General features: G+C 43.5%; 1 protein-coding gene across 1 annotated transcript; it reads right to left on the bottom strand.

Annotated features, from left to right (window-relative positions):
• Nucleotides 1-26,143, bottom strand: THSD1 (thrombospondin type 1 domain containing 1). Its single transcript, XM_004433691.3, has 5 exons — nt 25,989-26,143; nt 22,772-22,921; nt 17,127-18,092; nt 7,483-7,641; nt 1-1,642 (listed from the first exon to the last, which is right to left on the bottom strand). Exons 2-5 carry the CDS (start codon nt 22,827-22,829, stop codon nt 267-269), a joined length of 2,559 nt encoding a protein of 852 aa, XP_004433748.2. The 5' UTR covers nt 22,830-22,921; nt 25,989-26,143; the 3' UTR covers nt 1-266.
• Nucleotides 26,144-26,735: the final 592 nt, after the last annotated feature.

Here is a 26,735-nt window from a genome sequence, read left to right as displayed (position 1 = left end):
TCTGGTTTAAATTTTATTATCATTGTTATTAGTAATAAACCAACAGAAATAGGATAACAAAGGGAAAGTCAGGATAAATAACTTCTTCCTTATGAGTTAAAAGACCTGGGCACACACACATGCTGGTCTGCGTGAGTTATCCCCCCACCATTCTGTCCTACTGAACAAATAGTTATACAAAACAGTCTACAGAACAATGTGAGCAGCTGATATCACAACCTGAGCACAGGACCCCAGTTGTGTGAAGTCTCAGGCTGGTTCTTGGTCTAGATGACCAGCTTCTCCACGCTAAGAGTACTTGTGGTATCATCCTCTTCATTTGACCCAAAATACCCCGGGAGGTCCAGCATCCTCTGCTCTGCTTCAGTGAGGCCGAAAGATGTATTGTCGTAGAAGGCAAACTCGGCGTGGGCCGGGAAGCTCTGACACTTGTCTTTCCGACATTGAGACGGGCTCAGAGGACTGACCCTCTGGTAGCTATCTTTGGGGGCCGTGGGGGAAGGCTGCTTCCTTGAGACACTCCTGTGACTGGGGGACGGTCCCCTCCGAGCTCTGTGAGGCTCCGTTCTCTCACCTCCTGCCACCAATCCCGCCTGGCGATCCCCCAGGTCTGGTTTCCTGGTGGGCTGCCCCAAGGGGTAGGATTTAGGGAGAGGGCTTAATGAACCACCGGTTCCACCTGCCCCTTGGAAATGGTCCAGTTTCTCAGGAAGCAGGGCAGCACCTCGACTCTGAGGCCGAAGTCTTTCTTCTGCCTGGTCCCAGGTCCGCGTCCTAGAACTGTAGGCCGGGGCCTGCCGCGGGCTCAGCGTGGACATGCTCCTCTCCCGGAACGGCCGGGCCTGCTTGGTTTCGTGGAAACTAGCCGTCCTCCGGAAATGGGAACCCCTGGGGTGGCTCCGCTCCGACAGCCCCCCTCTGCTGCCCACGTGCCTCATCTGGGACTTGCGGATCAGGGTCTGGCTGGGGCTCACAGCGCAACTGGCCTGAGAGACGGTGAAATCCAGCCTGGAGGGGGGCCTTTCCCCGGCACTGATGGCAGGCTGGTCCAGAAATGGGGATTTGATCCTGAACCTGTTTGCGGCAGCTTCCTCTGGGCTTTCCAAGTCTAAGGGGGGCGCGGCGGCGTCGATGGCAGTGTCCGTCAGGGGACTCTGAGACACGTGGTACACCTTAGTGGTTTCTGTCAGGCCTTTCTTTTTCATCTCCTTCAACTGCTGCTGGGCCAGGCGGTAGCTGAACAGCGGCGGGATTATCTTCTGGGCGTTGGACTGGAAGCTGTCACTGCCGGAAGCGTCGTCCTCGGGAGCGGCCGGCACACTCCGCCTGTAGGTCAGAGGGATGCCCATGTCCCCCGGACCCCCCGCAGGCCCGTCCCCCGCATCCGAGAAGCTCCCGCGCTGCTCGCTCAGCTCGCAGATGTTCTCCTCGTCCGAGTTCTTCCGGAAGCTGGGCGAGTGGATGGAGTTGTGCCGAGCGGGGGTGCTGCACTTGGGGGGGCGGCCGAACTTCCTCCACAGCGTGATGAGGATGGTGGCCACGATGATGAACAAGCACAGGGAAATACCGGTGACCGTCACAATGTTGTTGGACTTCTCTGGGCCCTGGGGCTGAAGAGGAGACGGACTGGATGGCTGGAAAACTATTAAAAAAGGAAGAACAGATGTATTCTTTAGTATTGTTTTCTCCGGTGGTTTTAAGGTCGCTGAGTGGCTTGCTCTAATTATCTAGCAGATAAAGGAAGAAGTAAAATAAACAAGGACTAGGATTTCTGGTTCTACTACGTGTATCTCTGCTGGCAGCTTAAGCCAAGCTAAGAAACAGAGACCCAGAGAAGTGAGGTGACCAGTTCAGCCACAATCAAGGTGACTCCTTAGCTCCTGCTGACACTTGTCTCAAATTTTCTACATAGAAGCATCATGAGGGAAGTTCCAAGGAAAAATCCAGGTTTTTTCTTAAGATAACGTAAACATGGGATATCTGTAGTTAAATGTACCTTCAAAATGCACATCAGAAAATTCTTACCAAGTATAAAACTTGGAATGCAAAATAATTTCGGTAGGTTGTACCTAAATTTGCACATCTCGAGAGACATTAATAGGTGAAGGAAGACTTTCGGCAATATAATACAACTCATTCCTCCCTTCTAATACCCAGGAACTGTCTTTCCTAAATGTTGAAATGTTCCTCTGCTTTCTCACTCTTTTATTTTCAGCCGTCCGCTCCTCTTGCTACCTTCCATGTGGCGTTCATTTCTCCTCTTCTTCTCTGCTTTCTCAAACTGGTTTGTCCTACAGTCATCAAAATGTTTCACTAAGACTCAGAGGCCAGCTGGGGCCTCAGGCTGTACTGCCACTGAAATACCTGGGAACCTGAGACCACCTAATGCCACCAGGCCTCACCTCGCTTTCCTCCTTGGTCACTGTCCTCCATTCAAGCCCTTCCAGTCACCTGTCCTATCTCTTCTTTCCCACAGTCTTATCACCACCAGCTCTGTGCATCATCTCCTGGACCCATCCTCCCACCCTCCCCTCTCCTTTCTACTGAACTCTATAGGACACCTGATAACCAACCTCCTCACATCCACAGACTCTCCACCAAATGCTCCCTTTGCCTCCTTGCCTTACCTGACGACTGAATAGCCTGCAGGGCACAGCTTCCCCCTGCCCATCCTCCTGGGTGGAAGCTGTGACACATACTTTATAAGCAAAGAGGACCAGCAGCACAGTGTGTCCTCAGTCTCCTCATTCCTGATTGCCATTTTCAACCAACTCTTTCACCTCTGTATAAAACTTCTACTCTTTTGATGCCCATGCCATCCACTCAGACCAGCCCCCTACTCGTCCTTCAACCCTGTCATCTCCCAATCTTGTGGCAGCCATCAGTCACTACCACCTGGGTCCCAGTCTTCCTCACCATCCCATAGCTAGGACCAGCTGAGTGCTTCAGTGTCCATCCAACAGATCACAGATCACGCCTTCCATTGTCTACAGCTGCTCCTCTTCTGAACTCTTCAACTTCAGAGCCCACTTTCTGGCTATATCCGGTCCTCTCTCCCACTCATGATTACTACACCGGGTATTCAACCTCACTGCAACTTCAGATTCCCCAACCCCTCCATTTTTTCCCAATCTGCCAGCCACCTCCTGGCCTCACTTCTCTCCCTACACCTGTGATCCATCACTTAAACCATTCTCCTGCCAAAACCTCAACTCTCTCACCGCTAGTACTGAGATATACCCCTTTCCCTGCTCTGCAGCAAAAGTCCATCCCTAGATAAACCCAGTCATGTGGATCCTCTGCTGCTGCACCCAGGCCCTGAGCTCTGGCGGAGAAAATAAGGCACCCACGCAGGCCAGCGCCTCTGCGCACTGTCAGCGCCCAACCACAGCTGCCCACAAATCCTTCCACGGGTCCCTAAGCGACTCTCTCTTCCATCCCCTACAGTACTGCCTCAAAGTTTCACCACTTTCCTCAAGCCCCCTACCTAATCCCCTTCCTCAGCAGTCTGCTAGGTCACAAAAAATAGAAGCTATCAGGCAAGCACATCCCCAGCTTCTTCTGCCATCCTCTCCTCCCCTATAAAACTTACGAGCAGCCACACCTGGATTGACCTCTTTCTCTGTGGAATTAGTGGGAGAAGTGTCTTCCTATAAAGCGAGTCCACCCAGTGCTCTCGAGGCCACCCTTCTCTAGGGGGATCGTCCCTCTGTACCAATTATCTCTAGCTTCTCTTCTATGCAGCTCCACAGAAACACACTCGGGCTCTTCTCACTTTAAAAAGACCTTTCTAGAGCCCTCTCACTACTGCCATAGCCAGATCTTGCTCCTGGTCTTCCCAGCCAAGTTCACAAAAAGAGGAGTCCACATTTGCTGACTTATTGCTTCACATCATCATCTCTGGCTCCTGCAACCTGCCCCCAGGATTCCAATGAAATGCATCCTGTCAAGGTCATTAACGATCTAATAGCTAAATTCAAAGGAGTTCTGTCCTGATATTCCTTGACCTCTGCAGCACTGGCTACTGTCTGACACTTCCTGTGACTTTTTCTCTGCTTAGTTTCAATGATAACATTCACTTAACTAACTGGAGGGAAGAACATGAACTTTGGAGCCAGGGAGACTAGATCCCATCGTGGCTCTGTTAGTTCTGCTCTCTCCATCAATGTCCCACCAACATCTTCACATCCACATGCCCAAGACTCATCATCCTCCCCCCAGAACCTATGCCTCATGTGATATATCCAATCTCAAGGGCATGGCCCTGCTGTCCATGCAGTTGCCAGTACTAGAACCTTGGGTTTCATCCTTGATGCTTCTCTCTCCATCACTCACCACATCCAGAGTCTTTGAATCCGCCTCTCCTCTGCAACCCCACTGCCAGCTCTTCATTTTTCAGCTGGGTTCCTGAAAAACTCTTAACAGCCCTCGCTGCTGCCACTCCTACCCCCTCTGATTTGTACTCTACACTACAGCTGAGAGATCCCTCTAAAATACAGGTCCAAACCTTCAAGGCCCCTCAGGATCTGGCCCCTGCCTACCTGTTCAGCCTCATTTTTACCACTCCCTCCTGACACACTATGCTCTAGCCACATTAAACTATTTTCAATTCTTTGGGTCTCTTAATGTGCCATTCTCTTCCATGCTTTCATCCATTGCTCTCTTTGCTAAAATTCCCCTTCTCCCCTAGTTCACCTGGGTGACACCTACTCAGCTCTCAAACTTCAGCTCAAATATCGCCTCCTCCAAGAACGGAGATGTTCCCAGCACAGATTATCACCTCTGCAAGCATCTACAGCAAGCTGTGGGTACCTTCATCATTGCAGGCTCTCTATTGTACTCTGTATTACACCTGTTTATGTGTCTGTTGAGCTACTATATCAAGCCCCCTCCAGAGAGGGACATGTCTTATCCATATATTCCCAACCCCAGTCACAGTAACTTGCACAGAGTTGGTACTCAATAAATGGTAGATTAATTAATTTATTATTAAAAAGGTAACAGCAAAATGATCAATATCTCACCAGACAGAACACGGGTGCAATGGCGAATGGATCTTCCCACTCTTGTGTTGAACAAGATGGACCAAATTAATATAGAGCTACACTCAGATTTGGGCATAAAAATATCCTTTCAAAGCCAAACAAAACTCTAAACTCTCGACCAAGTGAAAATAGTTGAACAACGAAAGACTTGGTTCCTGACTTATCACTGCTTCCATCTGCAGTGGCTGCTTACATCAGCGGGAAGCAGCATTGCAACTGCACACTATGGAACCCCTTACTTAGCTGTTATCTCTGACTCTGGCTAGCTCCCTGCAAAACCATGGCTGGAGAAAAGCCCAAAAGCTGCTGACCTCTCCCATCTCTGCCTCATCTAGTCTTTCCTCCTTCACCTAAAGTGACGGAGATTACCTGATGCTAAGCAGCTCGCAAACAGATCTTTACATTTCCAAAGAGTGGAAAATAGGGTAAATAGGAAAAAGAGAACACTTGGAAGAAATGATCATTTTTACCAAGATAAGCACTTATGTGAGAACCACCTATAGTAGAAGTAGTGGTGTCTATAGCACTTACCCTTTTTGCTAATTGGTAATGTAAAAATTTCTAGTTCCCACCCGATATTAAAGAGTTAAGATACCACAACATGATATGAAATAATACCACATATCCTCAAAAATGATTGCAAATTCCGGGTTGTTGATGCTTCTAGAAAGCTAGACTGGCCTTTATATAAAGGCAAAGTAGTCAAGATAGGTAGCTTAGTATGGGGTCAGATCTACTCCCCTGCTTTCTAGCTTTATGGTCTTCGGCAGGTCACTTACCCTCTCTGGGCCGCAGAGTCCTAATCTGTATGTGGAGATCATGATGCACCTACTTCATATGTGCAAGGCACTTAGAAAAATGCCTGGCAGACAGCAAGCTCTCAAGATTTGAGCCCACCATAATAATCCTTACCTTGTAGAGTTATTGTGGGCTTTAAGTGAGATAATGTATTTAAAGTGCTGGCATATAGCAGATGGTCAATAAATGGTTGATACCATTGTCACTTCCAAAGGTGCAGTAGAAGCCAGTGGCAATTGATTTTAAATTCATTTAGTATTATGGAACTCTAGACGGAATATCTTAACACCATATGCTCTCCCAGAATTTAGAGGAGCAGGCGTATTTGAAGGAAGTTATACACAAGGAAGGAGCTGTGGAAAGTGAAGAGAACTTATAAAGAAAAGAGTAGACACAGAAGAGAGCCTTAGACAACAGCATGAAACATAACTGGAGAAAGAACAGATCCAGCGTGGGGCCCAGGGATTAGGAAAGAAGGACAGGCTGAGGATTAGGAGAAGAGCCTAGGACTGAGGCTGTAATAGGAAAAACTCAGAAGTGAAAACATCCTCAGGATGCTAGAATAAAGGCAACAAGGTGTATAGCACTGCTGGAAAGACAAGATAGCAAGAATAATCTTCTAAGGCCACAGGCAGGGACATCAGCCAAGGTGTTGCTAGCTGCCTGTGGTTTCGCCTAAAAGGTGCTCTTTAGCCAAAAGGTATGTTGAGAGCTAAACAGAGAAAAACACCGAACTCCTCCAGATCCCAAAGGGACAAGGAACTAGGGATGGCTTTTTAACCTGGAATTAGAGAGTGGAAGAAGGCAGGACTTGACAGAAGGACTTTATCTAAGAGTCAGGACCAGAGCGAAGGCTGGCCAACTAAATAGGGGGCTGACTGTGTATCAGAAGGTGGGATGGTGTGTGGGACGAGCAAGGAGTCTTTGTTACTGTAACCTGTGGCAAACGAATGGGATGCAGCTCCATAAGCTGAAGCAAACCTAACTGAGCTATGTGAGCATCACATCTACGGACCATTCACATCAAACACTCATTGAGCACCTCCTAGTGTGTGCCTTGCAGATGCTCAGAGGATCAAGGAAAAGTTAGTCTCCAGGTGATGGAAAGAAGAAATCTCCCTACCTTCTCCTCCTGACTAGGGGTGGTAAAGAATATATGTAGAGCCATTCAGGGGATAAGGCAGGGTGTCTTCCCCCTTTTTGACAAATAACGGTTTATGTGGTCCCCTGGGGCTTCTCTGGGATGATGAGGAGAAAAAAATTTTTTGTATGTTTTTCCACAATTTTGGTGGGAGGAGGGAGAAATAACAAAATAAAACAAAACAATCTGGGGAAGAAATAACCATCTCTCCCGTTTTTGTGTTTTTAAAAATTATTTAATATGTCTGAATCTTTAATTTAGATAGATTTCCTTGTCCTTTCCTGATCTTCTACAGTGTTAAATCCCCTGTCATTCCACTGGCCAGCTACTCCCAGTCATAGACACATTAAGGAAAATAGGGTTAGCACAGCCAACAGCAGTAACAGAGGGTTAATGAATCCACTCCTGAACTCAGACTGGTATTTTCAGGCAGGCCTGGGTTCAATATTCCCTCTGATGGAGGCTCTGAGGAGAGATTCCTGAAAGAAGAATACCTACCAGCACAGTCCTCCAGGGAACATGGGGAGGTCTCCGAGGACATTCCGGGGCAGCCAGGTCTGGAGGAGAAGGAAGTCAGGCACACGCGGCGACGCTCTCTGACACCATCCCCACACGTGGCACTACACTGGCTCCACGGCTGCCACAGTCCCCAAGTTTCTGCAAGGACATTAGCCATGCTTTTAATGCTAGTTCATTTGAGAATCACTTGAACTGCAGCCAAATGAAGCAGCAAAACTCAAACCTCAGGCCTTGAAAAGTCAGTAAATAAAAACATTCCTAAAGATGTGAAAAATCTGGAAAAGAGTGCTGCTCCTATTCTTAAAACAAAGAAAAGCTGTATAATCTACAAATTACTAACCTTTCTAGAACCCACCACAGAGCTAAGGTCACAGGGCAACCAACTAACCTGAAATACAAGGAAAGACAGGATGCAAACACTGCTTACTGGGGCAGACATCAGGCCTCATACAAACTGGTGAGAAATCATCTAAAAACGTAATGAATTGCTAGAGGCCTCGTGTGGGCTATCATGAGAATATAGAACCCCTGGGAGCCACATACACAAGGGGAATGTGTACCCACTTGCCAGCTCTTCTCCATGGTTTTCACCAGATGCTCACAAGAAGGACTGAGCACAGGCACAAGACAAGAGAAAGCCTCCCTCATGGTGGAATCCCGAGGAGGGAAGAAGCAGCACTGTGGGAAAGATGCAAACCTCACCCAGATCCTCCTCTACATCAGCTCTATCAACAAAAGTCTCAACCACTGGGACAAGACAGCAAATACCTGTTACTCTAAGACCACTGGCTGATACCCAGTGCCACTAGGGAATGGAAAAGGAAGAAAACCCTTCACCCCAGAGAGGAGCAGAAAATATCCTGGGCCAGACTATTAGAAGGTTTCTACCACTGGGGAGGGGCAGGATCATCAAGAAAGCCCCATCTCTGAAACTCAGGGGCACAGCACTTGCCTAAGATTTTAAGGCTGAACTGGAACAAAAAGGTTGCTCTCCCACTCCCATAGCCCACCCCCACCCTGCACCAGGACAGCAATTACCAAGTATCAAATAACAACTGTCTACTGCTGAGGCAGGGGCAAGAGTGACAAGAAAACCTCTCTGATGTGCAGGCTCAACCCTAAAGCTGAGGGTGCAACAGAAGCATGGAGAAAACCCCTCTGGCAACCAAACTCCTACCCTAATCACGAAGTAACATTAGAAAATTTTGAACTCGGTCACGCACTGTGGGTAGCCATAGCAAGAGCAAAAACGAAAATGGCTCAATTTCTTACCACATTGACCCAATCCCCACAATAAAGACCTAGCAAAAACAAAATATGCCGATTTCCAAACATAAATACTATTTATCAGTCTCTACAGTTCTAAAAAAGATGTCCAACTTTCAACCAAAAATTATGAGATACACAAAGAAGCAAGAAAAAAACAAACTATCAAGAGACAAAGTAATCAAGAGAACCAGACTCAGATGTGACCCAGATATTGGAACTATCAAACAGAGAAGTTAAAATAACAATGATTAATATGTTAAAGACTTGAGTGGAAAAAGTGAACAAGATGCATAAACAGACGGAAAATTTCATCAAAGAATTGTGAACTAAAAAGAGTCAAATGGAATGAAATGAAAAGCATGATAACAGAGATGAAGAATGCTTTAGAGGCTCATCAGTAGACTCAACACAGCTGAGGAAAGAAACAATGAATCTGAATATAGGTCAATAGAAATCACACAAACTGAAACACAAAGAGGGGAAAAAAGAGTGAATAAAACAGAATAGAATACCCAAGAGCTGTGGGACAATATCAAATAGTCTCTTATACAAGTAACTAGAATCCCAGAAGAGAAGAAGAGAATAGAATAATGTTCAAGAATTCTCCAAAATTAATGAAAGACACCAAACTACATCCAAGATGCTCAGAAAACACCAAGAAGGATAAATACAAAAAAGCAAATAAACAAAAAACTTAAACATGCTATATGCAAAGTACTAAAAACCAAAAACAAACAGAAAACTTTGTAGGCTATGGCAGGAGAGAAGGGGGAAGGTGGAAATACATCGCATACAGAAGAATAAAGATGAGAATTACGGCAGACTTCTCATCATGCAAACCAGAGATAATACAGTAATATCTCTAAAACTAAAAGTAAAAATGACCAACCCAGAATTCCATACCCAATGAATATATCTTTCAAAAATGAAAGAGAAATAAAGACTTTTTCAGACAAACAAAAACTAATAGACTTAATTACCAGCAGACCTTCACCACAAGAAATGTTAAAATAAAATCTTTCAGGCAGAAGGAATATGATACCAGACAAAAACTTGCATCTATCTAAAGAAATGAAGAGTGCCGGAAATGGCATTTATAATTTTATTTATTTATTTATTTTTCCCCCAAAGCCCCAGTAGACAGTTGTATGTCATAGCTGCACATCTTTCTAGTTGCTGTATGTGGGACGCGGCCTCAGCATGGCCGGAGAAGCGGTGTGTCGGTGCGCGCCTGGGATCTGAACCCGGGCCGCCAGCAGCGGAGTGCGCGCACTTAACCGCTAAGCCATGGGGCCGGCCCGGAAATGGCATTTATAAAGGTAAAGATAAAATTCACTTTTTCTAATTTTTAAATGCTCTAAAATATAATTGATAGTCGAAAGCAAAATACTAACAATGTATTATGTGTTTATAGCCTATATAAAGTAAAATGTATGACAACAATCACACAAAGAACAGGAGGAATGAATTGGGAGTGTACTGTTATAAGGTCCCTACATTACCGACTAGGTGCCTGGAGAAAGAGTAAAGGGGCATTTGGAAGCAATTAACTGTTTTTCCAAGTTGTTTCTTTTCCTTTTGTATGTTAAGGTGATATAACCACCAGCCATCCTGAAACTGACCAAGCCTCAGCACAAGAGTTATGCCCATGACCTTTGCCTTATTTTTAATGCAAAGATCTCTCCAGGAGGGTCTTGGCCTCATGTGGAAGCATGTTCTCCAGCTGAGCCTGTGCAAGCAAATACCCACCTCTCCCTTTTGAATATTCATTCCCCAACTGAAATAAAAGTTCCTGCTTCCCTTTGTCCGGGGATGCCATGACTTTGGAAATGATTCCTCATGGCCTCCTATTTGCTGCAAATACTCTTTACTTTGTGGACAACTTCCACTGGTGTAGAGTCTTATTTAACTCACCAGGAGGCAAGCCTACTTGGTTCGGTAATACTTAACACTACATAGGAAGCAATATAACATTATTTGAAGGTAGATTGAAAGTAAAGATGAATATTGTAAACTCTAGGACAACCACTAAAAAACTTTTTAAGGTATAAACAATAAAGCAACAGGGTAAAGTAAATCATAAAAAATATTCAATTAACCCCAAAGAAGGCAGAAAAAAGAGGAAAAAGAAACAATGAACAGATGGAACAGATATAAAACTACCAAGATGGTAGATCTTAATCCAATCATATAATGATTATACTACATATAAATAATCTAAAGACACCAATTAAAAGAGAGATTGTAAGACTGGATAAAAAAGCAAGACCCAATTATATGTTGTCTAAAAGAAACTCACTTTAAATACAAATACATAAGGGCCGGCCCCGTGGCTTATCGGTTAAGTGTGCGTGCTCCGATACTGGTGGCCTGGGTTTGGATCCTGGGTGCGCACCGACACACCGCTTGTCCGGCCATGCTGAGGCGGCATCCCACATACAGCAACTAGAAGGATGTGCAACTACGTCATACAACTACCTACTGGGGCCTTGGGGAGAAAAAGAGAAAAAAAGGAGGAGGATTGGTAATAGATGTTAGCTCAGGGTGGGTCTTCCTCAGCAAAAAGAGGAGGATTGGCATGAATGTTAGCGCAGGGCTGATCCTCCTCACAAAAAAAAAAAAAAAAACAAATACATAAAAAGGTTACAAGTAAAAAGATGGAAGAAGTTATACGGTGTGAACACTAATCAAAAGAAAACTGGAGTGGTTAAATTAATATCAGGCAAAGTAGATGGCAGAACAAAGAATACTACCAGGGATAAAGTGGGACACTACTTAATGATAAAAGGGTCAAGTCAGCAAGGAGATTTAACAACCCTAAATGGGGATAAATGTAACACCACAGCTTCAAAATACATACAAAACACTCCCAGAACAGTCATTATTGATTGATAAATGCAAACTTCTCTTCCAAGCATAGATGCAATCACGCCAGATAGAATAACTGAATAGTCCCCTATAAAAAATTATTCTAAGTCCCTTCTCTATCAGCACCCATCCAACCCCAAGACCCATCAGGTCATGCCAACACTAGGCACCAAAACAACCTCTGCATAAAAGTCTTTCTTCATTCTTTATGGACAAAAACTCATAATGCAGTCAAAGGCACACAAAGCACTACAAAAACATGAGGAGAACGTGGAGGGCAGATACATTCTCAGGTGAGCCAAGTGGTGCAATCTTTGGAGTGAGTGAGTCATGGACTATGACTTCTTTACAGCAATTAAAAGTCTCCGGGATTTTCACAAGAGTGGGAGCATTACAAACCAGTATCCTGGACCAACATCAACTGAGGTGTGGTAATTATGTTCCATCCAGAGGTCCAACTGAACACAATATTGGTTCTGTGCCTCCCAGATCACACTGCAGCTCCTCAAACGGCAGAACAATGGGCCAGCTTTGTCCTCAAGCTTCAGAGCTGTTCAGGCACTAAGCTCCCAGTGCTTGCAAAGCTTTGGGACTCTCTCATATTAAAGTCTCTCTGAGTTAAAGTATTATGATTTATTTTTCAAGCATGTACTGGGAATTCCACTGCTGTGAAATCTAAACTGAAAATTAAGTCAATGTACAGTTTATCCTTCCTTTGTGCTCATATTTAAGACCACAAAATGTAGAATTACAAAAGCTGAGAATCCTTTTGTTATTCTTTCTTAACTCTTTTTTCACTTTACATAATTTATTTAAATACCAAAAGTCATTTGTCAAACTAAAAACAATAATTTCATTAGTAGGTGCCAGAAAAAAATCAAAGTTTTAATAAAAGCATGCATCTTAATGTCAAAAATCTCATTTTGAAATGTTGTGTCCTTTGCCCTTGAAAGTAAAATCATGGCTTGTAGGATAATCAACAATAAAAAATAAACAAACATTTAAGCTACGTTTTATGTCTTTTTATTTCTAAGCCAAATTAATCAAACAGGAAACACAGGAAAACATTCAAATAAAGCAATGGACAAATTTAATCAGGCAAACAAAAAAACTGCCGTAAGTAACTCTATCTGTTCCCTGAAGATTTCTGCTAATAACTTTGAGGGAAATACTTGGCAAAATGGGAAGTCATTAAATAACTGTAGTTTATGTTTTAGAAATGAAGAGCAAGATGACCAATATTCCAAACAGTCCTACTTCATGAATGAAAGGTTGTTTGTTTTGTCTTGTTTACATGGTCACACATGCGCTCACACTATAGAACAAACCTGTTTGGCCAGGATAAATACCTTTCAGGCCACTCTAGAGGATATTAATTCTGAATGAGCAAAATTTGTCTGGAATAGGAGAAGGGAGATTTGTTTCCACTCCCAAGACTATCTGAAGGAACACAGCCTATGAAATATTCACATCTGCAAGACATTTTGCTCAAGAGACTAAAGTAACTAAACAAAACATGCTTTTAAGAAAATTCTACAGACATTAGTGAGTAGCTACAAGCAGCAGCAGGAGCAAAGTCTCCTGGAAAAGCAGTTTAGACTTTCTGTGCACAGAACAAGACTCACTTATATTGGACAAATCATGTTTACACCTGGGCCAGTGGACTCCAAAGTGGGTTACATGTCTTTCAAGAGTGTGGCAGCACAAGATGAACCAGTGAGATGAGGAGGAAAATATTAGAACTTTTTTTCAATCTAAAAAGCCTTATATTGTTTAATACACGGATTGACAGGTAATTGTATGGAAGGCAGTACAGAACAGTAGTAAAAGCAAACTCTCGAGCCAGTCTAACCACCAGTGGTAGTTAAGCCACTTCACCACCATTGACCTTGGGCAAGTTACTTAACCTTTCGGTGCCTCCATTTCTTCACCTATAAAATTGACAATATAATAAGCCTAACTCAGAGGGTTGTTATGAAGATTAAGAGGGTTGTTATGAAGATTAAATGGGTTAATATTCATAAAGCACAGTGCCTCATGCAAAGTAATCACCATATAAATGTTAGCTTTATTATGTCAGATATCCTAAAGGAATTCCAAAGGAAGAGCGGGAGTTCCACTGGGTGAAAGGTTTTAGGGGTTCATTCACTTTTAGAGAATTGTGGAGTATTAAAGCATCCAAGATCTGCTTACATGAATTTTTTAAACTATATTTTCTAGTTTTAGGTAAACTAAATCACAAGGTAGACAAGTGGTTTTAAAAGATTCCAGCAAAGAATTAAAGATAACACTATTATTGCAAACAGCTGCAAATAAGAAAAAACTGACAGGTGACAGTACTATTCTTTGTTAAAAAGCTCCTATTCTATCATTACGACGTTAAAACAGGATCATCTAACCAGAGAAACAAAAAGATGGGCAAAAAATTTAAATTATCAAGAAAACTATGTGTTAAATATAGACAATTTTTTTTTTTTTAAAGATTTTATTTATTCAGTTTTTTCCCCCCAAAGCCCCAGTAGATAGTTGTATGTCATAGGTTCACATCCTTCTAGTTGCTGTACGTGGGACTCGGCCTCACGTTGGACGGAGAAGTGGTGCCTCGGGGCGCTCCCGGGATCCGAACCCGGGCCGCCAGCATCAGAGCGCGCACACTTAACCGCTAAGCCACGGAGCCGGCCCAAATATAGACAATTTTTATTTGTCAAAAAAATAGAAGAAAACTACGTGAATATGAATTTATACTCTCTATCATTAATAATTCTCAACTTAAATATACATATTTTTTGCCTTGAGATACAGGGTCCATACTCCCTTATCAGAAACCCGTGGGGCAGACGTGTTCAGAATTTAGAATTTCTCAATCTAGATTTTTTCAAGTTATTACAGTCCCTGTGCTGTATATTACTAACACCCCCCCTAGTGGGATCTCAGGCAGTATCCCATAACCAAACACATTAACATTTCTGCAGAGAAAAATATAAACATTCACACTAAATAGGATAAATGAAGATCATAAATAATCATTTTTGGCAATATCTAATATATTTGCTATAAATCGTTATTTACATACTATCTTCAGGCTCCAAGGAGACAAAATGCATAGGTCTTAATGATTTATTATTTATAGCAGCTGAAGGAGAAGGGGGGCACTCCTGGGGTTTCTGGTTTGAACAAGATGGGTGGTGGAGTCCTGCACTGAAGAGCAGGTTTAGGGGGTAAACTGAGTCCAGTTCCAGGTATGTTGCCTTTGAGGTGCCTGGGAGACATCTGAGGGGTGACAGCTATTCAGCAGCACTTGGATGCAGGAGAGAGACGCCAATCTGGAGTCGTCAGCATCAGGCTAGTAACTGCTTAGCAAGTATGTGAAGAGTAAAAAAATGCAGAAGTCCAACACTTAACGGATGAGACGAGCTGGTGGAACTGACAGGCAAAGGAGACAGCCAGGGAGGTAGGAGATAAACAAGGTATGAGGTCACAGACACAAGGTCAATGAAGAAGACTGAAAAGCATCCCCGGATTTTGGGACCTGGAAGTCATGTGCTGGCTGCTTTAGTGAGAGCGTTTTCCAGGGAGGGGTGTGGGTTCAGAGTGGGTTGAAAAGTGAATGTGAGGTGAAGAAATGAACCCCAAAGTACAGGAAACCTTTCCAAGAACGTGGGCTATAAAGGGAAGAAGAGACAGAGTGTTACCTATGGGAGAACCAGGGGTTGAAGGGCGGGGTTTGCTTCATTTTTAGATAACAGAATTAAGTAAATGTCAAAGCTGATGGGAATGAGCCAGTAAAGAAGGGATAGTGAAAGACAGAGAGAGAGGATAATGATAAACAGAAGTTTCCTGAAATGAGCAGAGGAGCTGGAATCCACAGTGGAGGGGAGGGCTGACCTTGTACTGGAGGAATGACACCTCTTCCCCGGTGACAAAGGAGAGGGAGAGGATGGCACAATGCCTGTAGGCCTACAGAGTCTTCAGCAGGAGGGTGAGGGCACTCACATCTGATGGCTTCCAGTTAGCCAGGGAATAGGGCGTGAGGTCCATGGGGGAGGTCTGAAAGAGCTGTTGTGGAGAACAGGAGCAGAGCTGACCAGGGCGCCTCACTGGGTGGCACGGTGAGCCCAGCTGAGGGTGGAGGCATGACCCACCCATGGTGGCCCTGGTCTGCCCAGGTGTGACCTTCTCGTGCAGTCTGGATGCAGTGGGCAGCCGCAGCTTGCTGGATCCATGCAGAGCTGGGGTGTGGCCTGGCAGGTACAGCGGAAGGACAAGGGCAGAGGAGTTTAAGCTATTAGTAGGAGAGTGAGTAAAGGGATGGGCCTCATAATCTAGGCCAGATAGAGAGGTAAGTGCAAGCAGGGAAGTGGACAATGAGTGGGAAGGGAGTCAAAGGAAAGGGACTTCTTCTAAGAAGAGGAAGTGAGTGAATCTGGAGCAAAAAGACACTGGGGTTGGCTAGCCCTGGTGGCCTAGTGGTTAAATTCGGTGCACTCTGCTTCAGCAGCCTGGATTCAGTTCCTGGGCATGGACCTACACCACTTGTCTGTCAGTGGCCACGCTGTGATGGCAGCTCACATACAAGATAGAGGAAGATGGGCACAGCTGTTAGCTCAGGGCAAATCATCCTCAGCAAAAAGAGGAAGATTAGCAACAGATGTTAGCTCAAGGCGAATCTTCCTCAGCGAAAAAAAAAAACACAACACTTGGGGTTACAAAGATGGTCAAGGCTTGGGCCGTCGAGGGGCACTTGGCTCAGTGGGGATGAAGACAAGAGAACATGTAAGCGAACCAGACAATCTCTGCCAGATTAACCTCTTGCCAAGATCAGGCTTACACCCAGGAAAAGGAAAAGAAATGCAAAGAGGAGCACGGGGGTGGAAGGGATGGTGATAACCTCGCTTCCTTGTGATTAGGTAGGTCATTAAACAAAGAATTCAGAATTTGAAGTTTTTAGAAATCTTGCTTTCAGAAAGCTCACTAAAGAGACTTCATTCCTACAATGAAGAACATGAGAGGAAAGAGACGTGCTTAGAGGAAGCCAGAAGTTACTAAACACGATTTGGGATTTAGCTTTGAATTCTGATCATACCTGCTATGGATTTGCCATATGATGTAATAATAGAATTTTTAAAATATATTGTAATAATGGCTAATGTTTATTGGTGTTTCCTACGTGGCAGGCACTATGCTAAGAACTGTATACATTTATTTCATTCAATTCTCACAACTCTGTGAGGTACATACTAATTATCCCCCTTACTGATGGGAAAACTGAGACAGAAAGAGGTTAAGAGTGAGCCGGGTACCCTTATCAGTACTCTTAACTTTTCAGATAAGGATGATAATACCATTTGAGACACTAATGGGGAGTAAATGATAAAAATGATCATATATAGTTCACAGAAAATTAAGTTCACCTAAATTCAAAATAATAATTTTGATTGCATGAAGGCATCAATTTGATTAAAAAAATTTTTAATCTCAATACCAACCTATATTTCTCTGAATTAGCATGCACTCCTTCTCCTTTGTGGAAAAATGGCTTCTGCTGGAAACGCCAAAGTCAAAACAGTATTTATTCCTCCCCATGTCAAACAAAGTGCAGTTGAATACTGTTCTCCTCTCTCCCAAGGTCAGGCTGTTTTCAGCCAGTCGAATGGTCCTTTCCCCGGGGGGTCTGGGGGCCTCCTTGAAGACGGCAATCACTCCTTGGACGAAGACGCATGGCGGGGGCAGTACCATCACCTCCACCCCAGACTCACATGTGAGTTCCGGCACCATCACCAGTTTGTATCCAAATTTCTGGGCCAGGTCAATGGGTCCTGTGGAGGTAATGACCGAGTCTCGGCCAAGCAGCTTCAGCACCACAGTGACATAGGCTTCAGGCCCCACGGGTGCACAGCCAAACTCAACCCATTGGCCTTGAGAGAGTTCTGTCTTCTTGCTGGTTCTTATCTCCAGTGGCTGTCCCTGACTTGTTCTTGCCTCGGGAAGACTGTTGGTGAAGATCACATCCACCATGATGTCGGGTTTGTCCCCAGGGAATGGGCACAGTGGCTGATTGGTAAAAAGCCCCACCTGGAAGGTGCCTTCTGCTGCCTTGGATGTCCTATTCAAGTCAACGTGAAAGACAGGCCATTCCACCTTCAGAAGGGCACTTTTCTCCCACCAGGGGACTGGAGTGCTGTTATCTGTCGCTTCCAGAGTCATCGTGAACCAGTAGTTGCCAGCCTCTTTGAAGTAGAAGCACTCAAACTCGAGAGTCCCCTGGGACTGGTTGGTCAGGAGGTACTTAGTGGTAACAGTCTGATTGGTGTTGGCCTCCAACAACAGGACAGATACATTCCTCAGCGTCCCATTAGCACCATCGAAATAATGGAAATCCACAGACACAGTGTTGTTGCTTAGCGCTACATGGCCTGGCTCTCCCAAGAGGAGGTATTCAGTTTCTCCAAGAACTGAAATGAAATGGTCAGAATGGGTTTTAAAAAGGTATATTTGAACAGCACTATTGGTGACATCAAAGAAAACATCATTTTAGACACAAGAGAAGTTTGAACTGAGCCAAGAATGATGTAAAAGGATGCTGAGCGCTTATCCTGGGAGCTGGGCACTGTGCTGTTGCCATTCTAAAGTGGCTCTGTTCCTACAGGTCATCTTTCAGGGTTATGTTTAAAGTAACTAATCAGTGAAAAATACTCCGAATTCACAACATTCAGCAATGTAATATATTTGCAGTGAAAATCTACAATGCAAGAACAATTGACAATTCTCAAGATGAAAATCCAACACCTCACTTTTCTCATTGTAATCAAATTCTGGTGTTTAGGTATTTGGGGGAAATGGATTTACAGTGAAGTGAGAGAAAGTTTGGTTTAAATGATATAATATAAACTGCTCTAGACTATTTAAAATCTAAGACCCTAAATATACTTCAAAGTTGTTATTTTCTGACATTCAAGACAAGTACTTGGGCATTTTCACCAGTAAAGGAACTGGTGCCCTCGGTTTATACGAGGCAGAAATTTTTAAAGGAATAAGAAATGTTGACACTATTCTCCATGGATCATCCAAGGGATAGAGTGAACATTTAGGAAATAGCCTGGCTTGTCCTTGGCAATTTTAATGACCTTACAGTAACTGCTACTGGCCTAGACAGGAAAGATGACTACTAGCCCACAAGTATCACTCAGTTAGGATCCATCATATCTTTTTTTTTTTTTTTGATGAGGAAGATTAGCCCTGAGCTAATGTCTGTTGCCAATCCTCCTCTTTTTGCTGAGGAAGATTGGCCCTGGGCTAACATCCATGCCCATCTTCCTCTACTTTATATGTGGGATGCCACCACAGCACGGCTTGATAAGCAGTGCATAGGTCTGCGCCCGGGATCCAAACCTGTGAACCCAGGCCACCGAAGCGGAGTACGTGACCTTAACCACTATGCCACCAGGCTGGCCCCCAATCATATCTTTTTAAAAAAGACTCATCAGAGCAGCTGAAGAGTGGAAAAAACACAGACACACAAGAATCCTTGCTTCTATTCTGAACACTATCCAAATATATATCAAAGGAGACAGAATTTGGCAAAGCAACAATCAGCTGGCCTATGCCTAGGGTAAGAAATAATTCTAGACTTAGGGACTGCAGCACCCTTTTGGTTTGAAAAACAACATATGTATGAATTTATTATTCTTATTGTATATACATAATAATACAATATGTTATATTAATATAATAATAATATACATATCACACATGTCCAAAAGACTTCAACATGTTGTTTGGGTTGGTAGTCTTTATTTATTTATTTATTTATTAAGTTTTAATTAATTTACTTTTTTATTGCAGTAACATTGGTTTGTAACATTGTATAAATTTCAGGCATACATCATTATACTTATATTTCTGCATAGATTACATCATGTTCACCACCCAAATACTAATTACAATCTATCACCACAGACATGTGCCTAATCATCCCTTTCGCCCTCCTCCCTCCCCTCCTCCCTCTCCTCCTCCCCTCCTCCCCTCTGGTAACCACCAATCCAATCTCTGTCTCTATGTGGTTTTTTTTTTTGTGATGAGATCAGCCCTGTGCTAACATCTGCCAATCCTCCTCCTTTTTTGCTGAGGAAGACTGGCCCTGGGCTAACATCTGTGCTCATCTTCCTCCACTTTATATGGGACACCGCCACAGCATGGCTTGCCAAGCAGTGCATCCGTGCACGCCCAGGATCCGAGACGGCGAACCCCGGGCCACCGCAGCGGAGCGTGCGCACTTAACTGCTTGTGCCACTGGGCTGGCCCCTCTATATGTTTGTTTGTTGTTGTTTTTATCTTCTACTTACGAGTGAGATCATATGGTATTTGACCTTCTCCCTCTGACTTATGTCACTTAGCATAATACCCTCAGTGTCCATCCATATTGTCACAAATGGCTGGATTTCATCATTTCTAATATAATAATAATATATATATCATACATGTCCAAAAGACTTCAATGTGTTGTTTGGCCTGGTAGTCTTTTTTTTTTTGTTTTTGGCGAGGCAGATCAGCCCTGAGCTAACATCCATGGTAATCCTCCTCTTTTTTGCTGAGGAAGACCAGCTCTGAGCTAATATCTATTGCCAATCCTCCTCCTTTTTTTTTTTTTTCTTTTTCCCCAAAGCCCTAGTAGATAGTTGTATGTCATAGTTGCACATCCTTCTAGTTGCTGTGTGTGGGACGCGGCCTCAGCACGGCCGGACAAGCGGTGCGTCAGTGCACGCTGGGGATCCGAACCCGGGCCACCAGTAGCGGAGCGCACGCACTTAATCAGTAAGCCACGGGGCCGGCCCTGGCTTGGTAGTCTTTAAATATACCCTTACACGTAGTCAATCAACGATCATTAGAATCAGCACATGAATATATCAGCACATAAAAGTTTGGGTTTTTTTTTAATTAGTTCAGCACTTCACCCATTTCTTATTTAAGATGAGGTGAAATAAAATATATAAAACTTGGACAGACCTGAATGCTTGATCACCACTTGCTTGAAAACCGTAATAGGATAAAGTTCTTTTTTTTTCATTTAGTCAATACAGAAGTAGAGGGACACTCCCTTTCAGATGGAGACGACTCAAGGTTGAGGAAGGAGGCTGATTCTGGTACAGCTTGTGCACCGGTTCAGAGCCCACCTGGTACCTTTTTGTGAACGGGTGGCTAAAGAGACTCCAGCTCTCACCACAGCCCAAGGAAGGAGCGAAGGCTGAGAACAAAGGTCATATTAATTTGAATCTGATGGAGCAGGATGGTTCTGTGTTTGTTTTAAGGTTGAGAGGCATACACCACTTAGTTAACTAATGAGAGCCTACTGTTAATGACAGGAACTGTCAATGAGGCAGATCAGATTCTGATTTGATGGGCAGCCAATTACTGAAAGAGACACACATGCCCAGCTGGAAATGGAGAAAAAAGATACAACTGATGGATTCCAGCAGCAGCAAAGAGAGAACTCGCTACTTTACTCTAGAGCTCTTGTTTTTACACAGAGGAATACATTATCATTTAGAAAACTACAATTTGGTTTTACCATATCCTCTACTACAGTACAGTCATGCCTCGCTTACCGAGGATACGTTCTGAGAAATGCGTCGTTAGGCAATTTCATCATCGTGCAAACATCATAGAGTGTACTTACACAAACCTGGATGGTACAGCCTACTACACACCTAGGCTACATGGTACTAACCTTATAGGACACCGTCTATATTTGGTTCGTCGTTGACTGAAATGTCATTATGGGGTGCTTGACTGTATAGTGTTCTCTATTCTTTCATTTCCTCTCTCCCCATTTCTTTATTGTATTTAAAGTAACTCATGTCTCAATATAAGCATGTGGTTTAAAAAAAAACTACCTGGTAGTGATATATTTTGATCCATATCAAATGAAGGGAAAAAATCCAGCTCTATGAAAATACTTTCCTTTCCATTAGTAGCTTGTACATTCAACTTCTATGCTCTGCTCTATTTTACACTCATTCAACCTTTATTTTTATATTCCAGTAAGATATTTTGCTCTCAACAATGACAAACATCCTTGCAGACTTTGTTTAAACAGAAGATTATGATACTTTTTTCATTTTGAAACCACACTCTTATAATTTTTTGTATGAGGCTGTTACACATACAACGATCTGTTTAAGTAGGGATAAATGATTTTAAAAGAAATGAATCCCAGATTGGTTTTCAGTAAATCAAGCATCTTCTTCTTGTTTAAATAAACTTCTTACAAAAAAAAGACTAAGGAAGGAGATTCACTGGACAAAATGAACAGAACACACTCTGGTCCATTTAAGTAGATGTGCCACTGATATTACATGAGCCAGGATTCTCTATCTCTTGGATCATAATTTCTTCATCAATTTGAAAACAATTTCCACTCTCATACCATCAGCTGCTTAGATGTCTATGAAATATTTGGAAATCATCAAAAGAAAAGTAGTGAGTATTATATTCTTGAATCTATTGGTTCAGTAGTTGCATAAAACTCTCTGAGAAACGAACTCGATTTTTAGTTGAAACAAACTGAATGAAGAAAAGGAACATTAAGCACCTACTATATGCTCAGACATTCTTGATTTTATTTTAACATCACAACTACCCTGTGAAGTCAATATTATCGCTAAGGTTTAAAGAGGTTAAGAAACTTGTCTAAGGCATGCAACTGGCAAGGACTGAAATTCGGATTGGTTCCAAAGATACTCTAGTGGCAAAATTCTCCTGTCAAGCAAAATCTTATGTAGAACCCCAAAATGTAAAACATGATTTCATGTGTGTAAGTGGAGTTTAAATGTATAATACTGAATTACTAGGAAATCAATCAAAGAGAACTCAGAGTCACATGATTGTCTCTGATTTGTTAAAATGAAAGTGAGTTGCTTTTTAGTATTTTTTTAAAGACTTAAAAATATAAAGTGAAATTTGAAGCAATAATGCAGTACCTTAAGAGAACCCAGGGTTGCAAGGATCACAGTTTAAAAGGTACTGCATGTTCTTCACGCAGGGTCAACATCATGCATTTATACACCTCACATTGATGTTTAAATAAACATCAATTATTGATACCTATAGCATTAAGTATACTCACAATACTCACCACAGTCACAGAGCACCACCAACAATAGATTTGAAAAGTCTTTCAACATTTGTTTCATTCTGATCAGCAAAATCCCAGGTCTTTGGTCTCCTCATGTCCTTTCTCACAACCAAATTGTGATTTTTTTCCAAAAACACCTGAAATTAGAACCTGAAAAAAAATGACGGCTCTGTTCAATGTGATTCATATAATAGTAATCATAAAATAAAACCATTCTAAGAAGTCAAACTTCCTAGTTGATACTGAAAAGAAAGTAAGGAGGACACTAATGTTCCCCAGGGAAAAGCTCTGTAATTCTACACGCTCCTTTTCTTCCATTATAACTTGCCTGTTAAAGAACTTGCAGGTATGTCCAACACCAAGATTATCTTTGCGAAACACCATCTCTTCTCTTTACAGCACATCCTTAAGTGGAGAGTTTGCTGTTATTTGCTTAATTTCATCAAAACTAATAGTCAATCTGGAGGATACATCTGCTTAGCATTTCACACTGATCAATTTACTAAATTTTTGCCAAACTTTCATTTTGCATTATGCTGTGTAGACCTGCCTTGCTTCCAAATGGGCTTATTAATACTCTTTCTTGCACAATTGGTGTGTTAGCTGGATTGCTTCATTTCTTAATGCCTAGGAGCTACATCAAAACTATTGGACCTTTAAAAAAGATACCCAGAGTATTACAATTAAAGGTGAACTCCCTGTGGCCCGGACTCCCTTGTTTAGGGCACTCTAAAGAGAAAACATAAATAACAATTATCATCTCCTGTCAGTCTTCCAATACTTGTTCCTGCCGGTATGCATCAGGAGATAGAGATGATTTCATGCAACAATCTTCCCAGACCACCTCAGAGGGCAGGAAAGACCCTGCTGGCCTGTGGTTCTTGCGAGAGGAGGGACTTAACGTTGATACAAACAGACTATTAGACGATAGAATAAGACCTAGGGCATTTAAGAGCCAGTTTTTTCCACACCAGAGTCTAGTAAACTATGGGCTACTAAACATAACCAAATATATATTTTCTTAATGTTTACATTCCCCATTATCCACAGTTAATATATTTTAATTTTAATAAGTATACTATATTCCAAATATATGTATGTTACATCCCTTCAGATAAGACAGAAATTAATGGAATTAGAAGGACTGATGAAAATATATTTTTATTTTTTTGTGAGGAAGATCAGCCCTGTGCTAACATCTGCCAATCCTCCTGTTTTTTTTGCTAAGGAAGACTGGCCCTGGGCTAACATCCGTGCCCATCTTCCCCCACTTTATACGGGACGCTGCCACAGCATGGCTTGCCAAGCAGTGCGTCGGTGCGCGCCCGGGATCCGAACCAGCGAAACCCGGGCCGCCGCAGCAGAGTGTACGCACTTAACCGCTTGTGCCACCTGGCCGGCCCCAGGACTGATGGAAATAATAAAAAATTCAATGGAAAGAGAACTGGTGTCTCTATGAGCTTTCTTTCAATAGAAATTGGTTGAACACAGGAAATACTGGACTTCCTTAAGGAAAGCGGAGATCTGAAGTGTAATTATGCAAATGATTAGGCTCCATCCCCTCCCCAACAGAAAAAGAAAATTCAATTTTGCTGGATGGAATTAGGCACAGATTTGACCCAATCCTTTCCTAGTACATGGACTGGGAAACTTGGCCAAAGACAGCAGGCGAGTATCATCGTATCTCCTGGGCAAATGTGGCTGCTGAGGGCAATTTAAACACTCCCTTTAAGTCACTGATCCTCAGTAACCAAAGTAAGGAAGAGCAAGCGACCCTCGCTCCCAAAAGTTGTACTCGGTTCTCCCAATTTGCTTGCTTCCCCATGACAACCATTTCTTAAAGAAGCTCCTGATCACAACTGATTTTGTGATTAAATGACCAGTAAAACACAGAATTGTGTGATAATCCACATTTAGAGCTGAATGGAATTATAAAATAAACCAGCCTACCTGAAAATCGTAAGGATGTTTTTTAAAATGTTCTCAAATTTTTGAAAATAAATGCTGAATTTTTACTAGCTCAACAACTAATGTGAAGACATTAACAGAGCACCCCAGAACGGAATGGAATGCTAGACAAAAAGCACTACAATTTTTTTTAAAAGATAGCGTGCTTCTTTAATTTTCTTTTTTTTTTTTTTTTTTTTTTTACCTTGCTTGCTTTTCTTCCAACATGCTGTTTCCAGTACAGTACTGGCTATTTAACAACGTTTGGCTTGAGAATCGTTTTGAGAAAATAAGAACTCAAGTGTATTTCATACACATTTTTAAATACTTCTATACAGCATTTACATAAACGTTTACAGGCAAATTCTAAAGGTATCAGTTGTGAATATTCTCAATGGCTAACAGCATCACGCCAAGCTCAGATACCATATTTTTGCCGAAACCAGCTAAGATAAACCCCCACAGGGTCTTCATAGCTGCAGAAAAAGAAAATGAAGTACGCTAAGTCCATAGGACCAATGACTTATCAAAGAATAAAACGGAAAATAAAAATAAGCAAAGTAATTTTTGACCCTTCTGACAAACACGCACACGCTCGTGTGTGTGTGTATATCTAATAATAATATTTATTAGGAGGAAATCCCTAATTCCAACGCAGCTCGTGTAAACAGGCTTTATATATTCGATCGGCTCTGCCCTGGTCCCACGGGCTGGATGCAGCTTCCCTAGGAGCTAGGCGCTCCCCACCTCCACTCAGCTTCCTGAAGGCCCGCAAGTCAAGTTCTTGTTTGGAAATCCAGCCCTGCCCGTGTCGTCAGCACAAAGCCCTCTTAAAATGAGGACTGTTTTGAAATGCTTATATCTCAAAAAGGATTTCTATTTGGAAAGACGCAAACTTGCTCTGAAACGCTTAGCATCCCTACACGTTATTCTTCCTGGGTCCCAACTGGGATTCAACACCCGTCTCCGGTCAGCCTCCGTCCCTCGGCAACACCTGCGCCAGGGGAGAGCCGGCTTCACGTTCAAGCCGGGACGCCGAAATACGGAGACGCACACTTTTTAAAGCGTGTTCCTCGGCGGCAGAGGCTGAGCACCAAGAAGGGAGGCAAGGGGACTGGGTACGTCCAGGGAACAGCACCGTCCACCTGTGCTTTCAAGCTGCGGGGAGGGTGGGGGCGGCAGAGTCCTGGCGCACTGCCCGGCCCCGGCGGAGCCACCGAGAGTCCTCGCGGCACAGAAGCGCCGCCGGATCGCGGAAGGCTCTTCTTACCTCTCGGGATGGGTGGGCGCAGCAGCCCGGGCCGGGGCGAGCGAGGTGACGAGGAGAGCGTCAGGAAGGAAGCCTCGGGGGCCGCGAGGCAGCGCGCCGAGCATCCCGCGTCCCGGGACTGCGCGCCCTGGCCAGCTGGGCGAGCTTCCCGCAGCCCCACCCGGGCCCGCCCCCGACGGCGCGGGGAGGGCGGCACCCGGAGGGCGGGGGACCTTGGCGAGGTCTGCCCCCCCCCCGCCCCCATCTGGGCAGCGCATCCTTTCCTGCCCGCGCCCGGCTAGCGCGCTGCTGGACGGGAAACCGGGCAGGAAACGCGCATGACCGGCCAGGGCCTGCGGGAAGGGGGTGCAGAGCCCCTAACGCACACAAACCCACAGCCCGCAGACGGAACCCGGGTTTTAAGGGCGAGCCAGCAGTCTCCCAATATTTCAAATACAGTCACTTCCCCAGTGTCACTTTCTTCTGGGGGAACATAAAAGTAAGTGTTTGAAGTGCATAATCGGTGGCCTGTAAACTTGGTTTCCCAAATGTCGTTGAAGAGTTTCAAAAGGAAGCAATTTAGGTAAAGTGCATATTCGTTTTTCTTTCTCAGGAGCCAGAACTGATTATTTAATTAAATTTAAAATAGCATTTTAAAAACTCTAATCCACAAAGCATTGAAGTTGTCTTTTTGAAAGAACACGAGAGGATAGAGCTCCACCGTGTTTTTTTTTTTTTTTAAAGATTTTATTTATTTATTTTTTCCCC

Source organism: Ceratotherium simum, chromosome 10 (assembly GCF_057802395.1).
Source record: "Ceratotherium simum simum isolate JZ-2026a chromosome 10, ASM5780239v1, whole genome shotgun sequence".
Classification (NCBI taxonomy): Eukaryota; Metazoa; Chordata; class Mammalia; order Perissodactyla; family Rhinocerotidae; genus Ceratotherium; species Ceratotherium simum.
This window is presented reverse-complemented; position numbering and strand designations above follow the sequence as displayed.